Raw genomic sequence first — 13,542 nt, 5'->3', positions numbered from 1 at the left:
TAGGGGAGAAACAATATTGAAAATTGTATTTTCTTTTTTTTTTATATAGAGTTCCTAGTCTTCCATCATGAATCCGGTTTATAGCCCCGTTCAACCTGGGACTCCTTATGGAAATCCTAAGAACATGGCTTACACAGGTACGTCTAACTATACTATCTATGTTTGTGCATGACTTGGAGACAGTGATACCCTACCATGAAGGGAAATGCTTAAGTCCAATAGCTACAGGAAGGAGAAGGACAGCCAAGTGATCAGATTTCCAAAAATGTGGTCTGGGGACAGAATAGTAGGCTTTCCTAATTATAGTGTAGTCTTGGTCGACCAAAAATAGTAATTGCAAATATTAGTTCAATAGCTGTTTCCATTGACAACAGTGAAAAATTTGCTACCTAGGAACAGTTTGAAGCCGGTGAGAAGAGGTTGATGTAATAACTGACAGGTTGTCTTATTGCATCAGTTATTGTTCTCACTCATCTGATGTTTCATTGTGTTAAAAATCATGGCATGAGTACTCAAGCATAAGGGAGCAAAACTCTTAAGAGTATGCTTCTGAGCTTGTTTAGACCATTAAACATGGGAGCAGAATTAGGCCATCTGGCCCATCGAGTCTGCTCTGCCATTCAATCATGGTGGATCCTTTATTTTTTCTCCTCCTCAACCCCAGTTCCTGGCCTCCCTCCCCCCCCCCAGTACCCTTTGATGCTATGTCCAATCTAGAACCCAACAATCTCTGCCTTAAATACACTCAACGACCTTGCCTCCACAGCTGTATGTGGCAACAAATTCCACAACTTCACCACCCTTTGGCTAAAGAAATTTCTCTGAATATCTGTTTTGAAAGGGAGCCCCTCTATCCTGAGGCTGTGCCCTCTTGTCCTAGACTCTCCCATCATGGGGAACGTCCTTTCTACATCTACTGTCTAGGCCTTTCAATATTCAAAAGGTTTCAATGAGATTCCCCCCCCCCCCCACCCCATCTTTCTGAATTCCAGTGAGTACAGACCCACAGCCATCAAACATTCCTTGTATGATAAACCTTTCATTCCTGGAATCATCCTTGTGACCCTCTAGACTCTCTCCAATGCCAGCACATCTTTTTTAAGATGAGGGGCCCAAAACTGTCCATAGACAATACTCAAGGTGAGTCTTTACTCGTGCCTCAGCATCATATCCTTGCACTTGTATTCTAGATCTCCAGAAATTAATTTGCCTTCCTCACCACTGACTCAACCTGCAAGTTGACCTTTAGGGTGCTCTGTACAAGGATTACTAAGTACCTTTGCATCTCAGATTTTTGAATTTTCTCCCTGTTTAGAAAATAGTCTGCACATTTATTTCTACTACCAAAGTGCATGATCATGCATTTTCCAACATCGTTTTTCATTTGCCACTTTCTTGCCCATTCTCCTTTTTTTTTGGGTGATTTTTTTGGGTTTAGATCATTTACGTTTAACATATGGCTTTGGCTACCAGTCTTCTGTTCCTTGATAATGTGTTGTGGATTCAGTTTGGAACAATGCATTCCTAAAAGCTGTGGATCCTGATCCAGACACTGCTGCAGTCTGTGCGATGGATGTGAATCAGAAGTTGTGAAGTTTGTAAGTAGTTTCAAAAGAAAGTATAGTCTATACTTTGTAAATATGGAATTGTCCTTTTGTGTTTAGCAAATAAATATCAAGCCCCACGTTGGGCCAACAGACCTTTCCACCGAAAGCATCTCCATATGATGCTTGCTGTACCTTGTTTTGTCGAATAAAGAAGGTGTTTTGTATCTCCCAGTAATTTTCTCCGGTGATTTTATTCACACATGCAACAACACTCTTGTCGTAAGTCCCTCTGCATCTTACCTGTTTCCTCAATGCTACCCGACCCTCCACCAATCTTCGTATCATCTGCAAACTTGGCAACAAAGCCATATATTCCATCATCTAAATCATTTATATACAGCTGAAATGCTCTGGTTCCGTCAGCTGCATAAGTCTAGGGAAGACAATCTCCGGCCCTGCCAAACGTGCAGTCAACCCCCTGTTTGTGTGGATGCTCTGTGATTCATTACCCTGTTACAAATATGTACCGCGAAATAACAGTACACCACATACAATTAAATGATTTAGCTTTATAATTAATTGGGCTAAAGGGTTAGTAAAGAAAAAGGGGAAAAAAAAGAAAAGGGCCCATTTTAATGAATCAGCCTAATGTGCACAAGTTGGAGCTCATGGTTTCCCTGTCGCCGATCCTGCTTTGATCTCCCCGGGCTTCGTCAGATAATGGCCGCTTCCTCTCACTGAACAAAAGACCCAGCTCACACCAGTGTCAGGCACACAGCAAGAAAACACACTTCCTTCATTGGACGGCTCACATTCTAAAGCACCCGTTATCTCTAAGCATAACCCAAACACTGCTTCTACAGAAAGACCATTACGTTAGCAGTGAAATCTTTCTCAGGGTGTTACAAAGCATAAAAAGAAGTGGTCCCAACACTGACCCCTGCGGAACACCACTAGTCATTGGCAGCCAACCAGAAAAGGATCCTTTTATTCCCACTCACTGCCTCCTACCAATCAGCCAATGATCTAACCATGTTAGTAACTTCCCTGTAATACCATGGGCTCTTAACTTGGTAAGCAGCCTCATGTGTGGCATTTTGTCAAAGGCCTTCTGGAAGTCAAAATATACAACACCCACTGTATCCCCTTTATCTATCCTACTTGTAATCTCCTCAAAGAATTCCAACAGGTTCGTCAGGCAGGATTTTTCCTGAAGGAAACCATGGTGACTTTGTACTATCTTGTCCTGTGTCATCAAGTACTCAATCACCTTATCCTTAACAATAGACTCTTAACATCTTCCCAACCACTGAGGTCTTGCTAACTGGTCTATAATTTCCTTTCTGCTGCCTTCCTCCTTTCTTAAAGAGTGAAGTGACATTTGCAATTTTCTAGTCCTCTGGCACCATGCCAGAGTCCAATGATTTTTGAAAGATCATTTCTAATGCCACCACAATCTTAAACGCTACCTCTTTCAGAACCCTAGGATGCACTTCATCTGGTCCGGGTGACTTATGTACCTTTAGGTCTTTCAGCCTTTTGAGCACCTTCTCTCTTGTAATAGTAACTGCACCCCCTTCTCTTCCTTCACACACTACAATATCAAGCATACTGCTTGTGTCTTCTACAAAGAAGACTGATGCAAAATACTCAATTTAGTTCATCAGCCATCTCCTTGTCCCCCATTATTATTTCTCCTGCCTCAGTTTCTAGTGGTCCTATATCCACTCTCATTTCTCTTTTATTTTTAACATATAAAGCTTTTACTATCCATTTAGATATTACTTGCTAGCTTGCTTTCATATTTCATCTTTTCCCTTCTAGTGATTTTTTTTTTGATGCTCACTGTAGGTTTTTAAAAATTCCCAATCCTCTATCTTCCTATTAATTTTTGCTTTGTTGCTCTTAAAATAGCTTTGACTTCCCTTATCAGCCATGGTTGGATTATTTTACCATTTGAGTATTTCTTCATTTTTGGCATACATATGTCCTGCACCTTCCTCATTTTTCCCAGAAATGCATGCCATTGCTGCTCTGCTGACATCCCTGCTAGCAACTCCTTCCAATTTACTTCGACCAACTCCACTCTCATACCACTGTAGTTTCCCCTACTCTACTGAAGTACTGCTACATTAGACTTTACTTTCTCCCTATCAATTTTCAAGTTGAAATCAATATTGTGATCACTGGTTCTTAGAGTTCTTTTAGCTTAAGCTCCCTAATTGCCTCCAGCTCATTACATAACACCCAATGCAGTATAGCTGTTCCCCTAGTAGGCTCGACGACAAACTGCTCTAAAAAGCCATCTCTTAGGCATTCAACAAACTCTCTCTCCTGAGATTCTTTACCAACTTGATTTTCCCCCATTGACCTGTGCAATAAAATCTCCCATGACTACCATAACATTGCCCTTTTGACATGCCTTTTCTATTTCCTGTTGTAATCTATGGTCCACCTCCCAGCCATTGTTGGGAGGCCTGTATATAACTGCCATCAACGTCCTTTTACCCTTGCAGTTTCTTAACTCAACCCACGAGGATTCAATATCTGTCGATCCTATGTCACATCTTTCTCCTGATTTGATGCCATTCTTTACCATTAGAGCCACACTACCCTCTCTGCCTACCTTCCTATCCCTCCGATATAATGTGTAACTTTGGACATTCAACTCTGAAACGACAACTATCCTTCAGCCACAATTCAGTGATGGCTACAACATCATACCCGGCAATCTGTGATAGTGCAATAAGATCATCCATCATCATCATTTCTTGTACTACACGCATTTGGATACAACACCTTGAGTACTGTATTTGCTATTCTTTCTGATTCTGCATCCCAAAATTACGATATAATTTGGTTCTAAGCAGTCATTATTCTTCAGATCAGTTGGTCAAACCATTAGTAATCACAAATAGTTTGAATTAATCTTAAGAAATTGACCTGAAATCATAAATGGCCTAATATTCACATTGAACATCTAAATCATTTTTAGTTGCAAGCAATTCTATTGTGTAGTAAATTTTGGAATACCTAATAAATATTACTGGGAAAGGGTATGTTTTATCAGATAAGCATTGAACCATATTTTGATGAAATTTCTGGAGACCTTAGAGGAGAATGGATTTATTTACTGGTGTAGAAATTGCTTCTTTGGGATGCCTGTAATGCCTTCTGATTTGTATTGTGTCAACTGTTACGATGCTGGTATTTGGGTTTCTTGGTCAGAAAGACCAGATGATCAGTTTGATCACAGTATATGTAAATAACAAAGCCTTCTAGTTTGTATGATTGTACATGATGTTAATGATTTGTTCTGACAATTTTCAGCTAGCCAGCTGAGCAAGTGTGGCATGTTTTTCAATTTTACTTTCAGTTTTTATAGTGAAGGATGGACAAATTTGTGGGTAAATTGTCAAATGACAATCCAAAGAGGCATGTACAAGATTAATTAAAATCTATGTTTGTCAGTAATTGGCAAAAAATTCTTTCAGAATATTCTTTTGGGTTTATTGGTGATGATTCTGGTTATACATATACCCTATTTTGGGTTTCCTTGCAAACAAAGATATTTTGTATTAGGTTTTCTCTTGTGTCTTCAATATTAGGTTGCATGTTTTTCCTTTCTGTCTGTATGGCCGTGTGCTCAGAGTCTGTGCAGGGCAGTTGGCCGGGGTCTTCTCGGACATGTTCAATCTGTCCCTGGCCCAGGCTGTTGTCCCCACGAGCTTCAACATCGTGCCAGTGCCAAAGCATTCCACTGCCACGGGCCTGAATGACCTCCGTCCAGTTGCACTCACCCCCATCATTGCAAAGTGCTTTGAGAGACTGGTTCTATCACATCTGAAATCCTGTCTGCCCACTACCCTGGACCCCCATCAATTTGCCTATCGCACCAACAGGTCAACATAGGACGCCATCTCCACAGCACTTCACTCTGCCCTGACCTACCTGGACAGCCCCAACTCTTACGTCAGAATGCTGTTCATTGACTTTAGTTCGGCATTCAATACTGTGATCCCCTCCAAGCTGATCGCCAAACTTTGCCAGCTTGGTATTAGCTCACCCCTCTGCTACTGGACCTTGGACTTTCTGACTAACAGACCCCAATGAGTTAAGTTAGACAACCTCTCCTTCTCCACTCTCACCCGAACACCGGTGTGCTTCAAAGCTGTGTGCTGAGCCCTCTTCTGTACTCCCTTTTCACCTATGACTACGTTCCTGTACACGGTTCTAACTTCATAATCAAGTTCGCAGACGACACCACGGTGGTTGGCCTGATCAGAGGGGATGACGAGATAGCCTACAGGGACGAGGTCCAGCACCTGGCCGCGTGGTGTGCCAACAACAACCTGGCCCTTAACACCCAGAAGACCAAGGAGATCATTGTGGACTTCAGGCATGCTAGGAGCCACACTCACATCCTCATCTACATCAATGGAGCTGTATTGGAGCGTGTATCAAGCTTCAAATTCCTTCGTGTCCACATTTCTGATAATCTCACCTGGTCCCTGAACTCCTCCATCCTGATCAAAAAGGCGCAATAGCACCTTTATTTCCTGCGGAGCATCAAGAAAGCTCACCTCTGTCCCAGGATACTGACAGACTTTTACTGCTGTATCATTGAGAGCATACTCACCAACTGCATCTCAGTGTGGTATGGTAATTGGCCCGTATCGGACCGCAAAGCACTCCAGCGTGTGCTGAAAACTGCCCAGCGGATTATCAGCACCCAATTGCCCACCATTGAGAACATCTACCATAAATGCTGCCTGGGCAGGGCGAAAAGCATTATCAAGGATGCATCTCACCCTAACCATGGACTTTTTACTCTTTTCCCATCCAGTAGGTGCTACAGGGGCCTCTGCTCCTGCACCAGCAGGCACAGGAAGAGCTTCTTCCCTGAGGCTGTGACACTGCTGAACATCACAGCGCTAAACAGTATTGCACCCATATTGTACTGTCTGAGTACTTTTATATTTGTGTGCTGTAGCACTTACTTTTTATTCACAGTTATTTTGTTAATAACACTATTCTTTGCATTTCTGGTTAGATGCTAACTACATTTCATTTGCTTTGTATCTGTACTCGGCACAATGACAATAAAGTTGAATCTAATCAAATCTATCAGAATTGGCCATTTCTGCCAGAAATCAACTTGTGATTTTTGGCTTCGTTTTTATCTCCATTGGTGCAGCCTGGCCTGCTGATCCTGTATCAGAGCCTTGCTATTAGCAACACTGTACAGAGAGGAAAAAAGAACATGACTTCTAAATGTCATTGTTCCATTTAATTTCACCCTATCAGACATTCTCTTGGTTTTATCTATCCATCCTTTTCCTCTGCAGCTGAAGACAACTCATTCTCTTTCCCCTTTCTCACAAAAAGGGTCTTGATTGGTTTGAGACTGAAACATGAGTTCTATCCCCAAATGCTACCTGATCTATTTCAGGATTTTATATCTGGGGTGCTGCACTAGTCCATAGCAATTTTTAGGTTCTCTAACTTGACAGGTGGTCTGTAATGGTCTATAGTGAATAGCTGATGGAAAAATACTTCAAAGGTGGGCAAGTTGCAAAGTGTGTATAATCCATTTAATTATTTACTGAGATACAGCACAGAATAGACTCTTCCGGTCCTTCAAGTTGTGCTGCCCTGCAGACCCCTAGCCTAACCATGGGGCAATTTATGATGACCAGTTAACCTTCCAACAGGTAAGCCTTTGGACTGGGAGGAAACTGGAGCACCTGGAGGAAATGCATGTGGTCATGGAGAGAATATACAAATGCCTTGCAGACAGTGATGGGAATTGAACCCACATCGCTGGCACTTCAAAGCATTGTGCTAACCACTGTGCTACCATCGACAGCTTAATTTGTTTCTCGTGTTCTGCAGTTGATATGAAACTGATCTTTATCACAGACTAGTTCAAAAACCCAAGGGGTGTAACTTCAAGGTGCTTGAAGTACAGCATAGGAAGAATGTCATGGGTAAATTTTGTTTTTAGAGACTGATATGTGTGTGGGACACTGCCTGGGGTGATTGTAGTGACAGATACATTCGGGACATTTACAAGACGCTTGGATAGGCACATAGATGAAAGGAAAATGAGGGCTATGTGGGAAGGAAGAGTTCGATTGATCTTAGAGTAGGCTAAAGGGTCAGCACAATATTATGGGCCAAAGGGCCTGTAATGTGTTGTACTGTGCAGTGGACTTGCTGATATAAAGTAGTATGCAGCCCGTATCATTGTCACTTCAACAGCAATAGGTGGGCTTCATTATGCTGGCTAGATGGGCACTTCTGCACTGTGGTCATCTAGAGTTGGATCCTGGTCTTCTAGTTCTGAACACTGGAGATTGTAAGATATGACTATGCATTCATTAAGGTTGCTTGATGAGCTCTGCATCTGCTGTTATTGCTTGAAACTAATGGTGAATCAAGGTTGTTTCAAGGTCATTGCTGATGTTGAAAAAGTTGCAAATTGAGGAAATATTTGTTTAATAGCAAGGTAGGATTTAGCAGTTTGGATTGTATTGAGGACTGTTCATGAATGTTTATAAAAATGATTGAGGTCATACTGCTAGGTGTTCTAATATTTGCTTTAGTGAAAGCTTTGTGTATTTATGGCTTATGTATGGCTTGCAAAGTGTGCAAAAAGTAAAAGAGTGATTTCTTCTGCTGTTTGAATTGTTACTGAGTAGCACATGTGATGTGCATCAGAATTGGGTTTGCCTCGGACAAGTTGCAGTAGTAAATGTAGTCATGGCCAAATGTTTTGCTGACGTAGTGATTTGGAGATTGTTTTATATTGTATTGTGATATCTGCATAAAATTTTAAACAAGGGGCATACTAATGGACATATTCAGCATGGTGTAGTTTAATTTCTTTTCGTTTTGGTTTTGTAATAATGTAGGAATGAAATTGAAGTACCAAATCTCGAGTGCAAAAACTGTAGGCTTTTGCTTTTCCAGGCTAGAAGGCTTGAAGGGTTTGATTAAGTAGTTGAGCAATAAATTAATCATACAAACTCGTATATGGTACCCATTTCCTTTTGAGTTGGCTGATTTCACTGAAAGTAATACCAAGGATGTTGTAATTGTCATTAGTTTTTAAGATGGAGGGAAATTAAATCAGTCCGTTGCTTTCTGAGCATTAAAGCTTAAATTTGGAAGATTCAACTTGATACGCCATGGATGTTCTATTTGGTAATACCTAGTCTCAACATGCACATTTGAATTTATTTTGAGCCTTCTCTGTTTAAAGTTACATGCCAGTGAATATTAGTAATTATATTAGTCCCTTGTGATGCTCCATGTGGAAAGTTGATTCTTCTGTTCCAAGGGTAGCCAGTTCCCCCATGTTCCAAGTGGAGGGGGCGGGGCAGAAAGGATGGCAGTTATGTAAAACACTTTTTGCACAGAAGAATATTAGAGCAGGATGTTTAGATTAGATTATGAGGACACGCAGTCCTCTTTTATTGTCATTTAGTAATGCATGCATTAAGAAATGATACAATATTCTCTCCGGTGTGATATCACAAAACGCAGGACAGACCAAGACTGAAAAACTAACAAAAACCACATAATTATAACATATAGTTACAACAGTGCAACAATAACATAACTTGATGAAGAACAGGCCATGGCACAGTAAAAAAAAAAGTTCAAAATCTGTCGACGTCCCACATCTCACACACACGGGAGAAGGAAGAAAACTCTCCCTGCCATGTCTGACCACAGTCCGACTCTGAGTCGTCCAAAAACTTCGAACCTCCGATCAGCCCGCCGACACCGAATACCGAGCACCATCTCTATCCCAACGATTCGACCTCAGCCTCGGTCGCCAGCAGCAGGCAAAGCCGGGGATTTTGGGGCCTTCCCTCCAGAAGATTCTCGATTGCCCAGTAACAGCGGCAGCGAACCTGCATTTCAGAAATTTCTCTGTACTTTCACGTCTGTCGCCATCAAATCAGAATTGTCCACGTCCCTTATTTAACAGAAATGATATCATTTTCACAGGAGAGCTGCGGCCATATTTAGCCATATTTACGACACCTCTTCTGTCTTTGTTGATGTTTTTGTAGTATTTAAACAACATAATTTCTAATTTTGAAAACATTTAAATAGTTGGTTGATGAATTTGTTATAGGGACTTCATAAGTGCTTAATTAGACCATAAAATATAGGAGTAGAAGCAGGCCATTTGGCCCATCAAGTCTGCTATGCCATTCAGTCATGGGCTGATCCAATTCTTCCAGTCATCCCCACTCCCCTGCTTTCAACCCATACCTTTTGATGCCCTGGCTAATCAAGAATTGTAAGTAATATATGCGTAATTGATCTTAGCGTAGGTTAATAGGTCTGTACAACATCATGGTCCAAAGGGACTGTACTGTAATGTTCTATGGCACCTATGGCCTTGGGGTGCTTTGAAGTTTCATGGCAAATGAGATGTAAACTTGAATACAAGGCAACTATTATACATTGTACTGATAAAATCTCGCATTAGTAAATATGTAATTGAAAGCAAATGCTGGGAAAGTTCTGGTTGGATATACACAGAGGAAGAACAATTACAGTCATAACTTTCCATCAGAACTGAAGAAAGGTGCTGAAAAATGCCTATTGGGCATGTACTCTGAGCTCATTATTTCAAATGCCTTAAGTGGCGAAAGCAACGCAAGTAAGTTTCTTGGGTTATTTCTTTAACAGCTAAGTTCATCTGCATCACACTGACTTTATTTTTTCACTTTTCATACTCAAAAAAAAACATTAAATTGCATTGGGTCATAGAGCTACAGTGCCTTACAGTTTTCAGCCCTCAACCCTTTGATCACATAAATGAGTATTACAAGCAAGGATTTTGATCAATTTAACTGGGAATTTTTATTTGTGAATCACATGCTCCTTTTTTCACAGTAGAGTCCAAAAATAAATATGGAAAAATTGCAAAGCATGAAAAACTACAATTTCAAAAACAAAGTCAGTAGTTCAAAAGTATTCATTCCTCTTTCTTCTGTACTTAGTTGAACCACCTCTTACAGCTATTACATCTGTATTGGCTTTGCACAATGTGTTGGAGAAAGATTTTCCTATTCCTCTTTGTAAAATTGCTCAAGCTGTGCCAGAAGTTAGTTGGGGAACAGCAGTGGACAGCAACCTTGCAGAGATGTTCGATCGGATTAAGGTCTGTGCTCTGGGCCGCTTAAGAACATCAGTTTTTTCATTTGAGGCCACTCCATTGCTCTGACAGTATGCTTTGGATTGTTCTCCTGCTGAAAGACGAACTTCCTACAGTTTCTTTCCTACAGTAGAGGCTAGCAGGTTTTTATCCAGGATCTTTCTGTGTTTAGCAGCATTCATCTTCTCATCAGTCCTGACCAGATTTCCAATCCTGCTGCTGCAAAGCATCCCCATAGTGTGATGCTACCTCCACCATGCTTTACAGTAGGGATGGTGTGACTTGGCTAATGTACAGTATCAGATTTATGCCATACGTACTGCTTAGTGTTGAGGCCAAAAGAGACTAATCTCTTACTAACTCTTCCTTCAGTTAGTCCCGACGAAGGGTCTCGGCCCGAAACGTCGACTGTACCTCTTCCTAGAGATGCTGCCTGGCCTGCTGCGTTCACCAGCAACTTTGATGTGTGTTGCTTGAATTTCCAGCATCTGCAGAATTCCTGTTGTTAATGATCAGGTTTCCTTTTTGTGTTGGAAAGAAACAGGTTCGCCTAAATATATCTCAATTATGTCTGTTGATATTAAGGCCTCTTAAGTGGAGGCAAAAATTCTTACTGTCCACAACAGAAAAACCAGTGAAATTTCTATTAAAAAATGTAAAAGTTGTTCATTGCGTTGGAAGTTCACTGATGTGATTGATGCCACACGAAGAAAAACACTTTTGGCTTGGAGGAGGGGTGTTAGTGTTTTGATTCCCAGATGTCACATGACACTCTCCTCTTTTGTCTCTTGCATTTATTTATTCAAAACTCTTTAATTAAGTTCAATTTATGCAACTTTCTCTGCCTCTTTTATTCCCACACTCCTTTTGTAACTGCTATCAGCTAAGTTCTTGCTGCCAATATGATTCATAAAGCTTGGTGTCATTGCTTCATGCAGTTCAAAATGAGATCAGTTGAACTTATTTAAATATGCTTAAGCTCCTTCCTTCTGTACTTAGCATTTCTGTCCCTTGTGTCCCAAAAAGCTTGCAGTGCACATTTTGATCAAATAAGATTTAGTCATTTGTCTTCTATCTGCTCAAAACCTTTGTGTGGGGAAAACGCTTTGCCATTTTGACTCACATCCATGACACCTCTGTACTAACCTTGTAACAAATGGCTTATATTTATCATGTATGTACAGGCACACAGAGTTCCATTTCTGAGAATTACCTGTAAACTGCTTTTTTTTCCACCCGCCCCCACGGCAGAAGTCAATAGATGAGATTTGTCTTATCATTTCCCAAAGCAAATTTCTTAAAGACCTCCTGAATTGGCAGCTGTATTTTTTAAAAACAATATACAAAGACTCCCTGGGTTATGGTTGGCCTGACTTAGGAAATTTGACCTTGTGTAACTTCCATATATTTTAGTGGTTTCAACAAGTAATAATGAAAATTTTCATATTGATTAATGACTAGATACAGTATACAGTGCCTGTAAAAAGGCATTCACCCCCTTTAATATAACGCATCAAATTATTACTGGTGCAGCCAGTTGGTTTTAGAAGTCACATAATTAGTTAAATGGAGATCACCTCTATACAGTCCAGGTGTTTCAATAGATTGTATTAAAAATACACCTGTATCTGGAAGGTCCAACTGCTGTTGAGTCAGTATCCTGACAAAATCCACACTATGAGTTTGAGCAAAGCTGATGGAGACCTGCACACAAAGTCTCGAGGCTGTAATTGCTGCCAAAAGTGCAGCTACTAAGTACTAACTTGAAGGGGTGAGTCATAGTCATAGCCATACTTTATTGATCCCGGGGGAAATTGGTTTACTTTTTACAGTTGCACCATAAATAATTAAATAGTAATAAAACCATAAATAGTTAAATAGTAATATGTAAATTATGCCAGGAAATGAGGCCAGGACCAGCCTATTGGCTCAGGGTGTCTGACCCTCCAAGGGAGGAGTTGTATAGTTTGATGGCCACAGGCAGGAATGACCTCCTATAACGCTCTCGGTGGAATGAGTCTCCGGCTGAATGTACCCCTGTGCCCAACCAGTACATTATGTAGTGGATGGGAGACATTGTCCAAGATGGCATGCAACTTGGACAGCATCCTCTTTTCAGACACCACCGTCAGAGAGTCTAGTTCCATCCCCACAACATCGCTGGCCTTACGAATGAGTTTGTTGATTCTGTTGGTGTCTGCTACCCTCAGCCTGCTGCCCAGCACACAACAGCAAACATGATCGCACTGGCCACCACAGACTCGTAGAACATCCTCAGCATCGTCCGGCAGATGTTAAAGGACCTCAGTCTCCTCAGGAATTACGTAATCAATTATTTTCTGTTTTAGTAATTGTAATAAATTTAGACCAATTTTTAGAAATTTGCTTTCACTTTGACAGTCTTTTCTGTTGATCAGTGTTAAAAAAGCCAAATTAAATTCAATGTGATTCAATGTTGTAAAACAACAACACATGAAAACTTCCAAGGGGGTGAATACATTTTTATAGGTACTATATATTGCAATAGTGTAATTTTGAAGTACATTTATTAATTTATTATCAAAGAATTTATAAATCATACATCCTTGAGATTTGTTTGCTTACAGGCAGCCACAAAGCAAGAAACATGAAAGAACCTTATTTTTTTTTAAAAAAAGGCCAACACCCAATGCGCAGAGAAAGGGAACAAAATTCTGCATCATGCAAACAATAGAAGTAAGCAAGAACATTCCGAAACAAGCTGAGTCCTTGAGCAGCCCAGAGAAGCCCCAGGACCATGTATTGTCGAAAGTATTAAATGAAATGAAAGAA

General features: G+C 40.7%; 1 protein-coding gene across 2 annotated transcripts in view; it reads left to right on the top strand.

Moving 5' to 3' along the window:
• Positions 1-13,542, top strand: part of fam168a (family with sequence similarity 168 member A) — a 120,216-nt gene that overhangs the window by 42,914 nt on the left and 63,760 nt on the right. For both annotated transcript variants that reach the window (XM_063054439.1, XM_063054438.1), the window contains exon 2: positions 50-137. In XM_063054439.1, the coding sequence (XP_062910509.1) occupies positions 68-137 (70 nt within the window). In that variant the 5' untranslated portion in view covers positions 50-67. The remainder of the gene's footprint in view (positions 1-49; positions 138-13,542) is intronic.

The sequence above is a fragment of the Mobula hypostoma genome, chromosome 7 (assembly GCF_963921235.1).
Source record: "Mobula hypostoma chromosome 7, sMobHyp1.1, whole genome shotgun sequence".
Lineage (NCBI taxonomy): Eukaryota > Metazoa > Chordata > Chondrichthyes > Myliobatiformes > Myliobatidae > Mobula > Mobula hypostoma.
The sequence above is the reverse complement of the archived record's forward strand: the minus strand, read 5'-3'. Positions and strand labels throughout refer to the sequence as shown.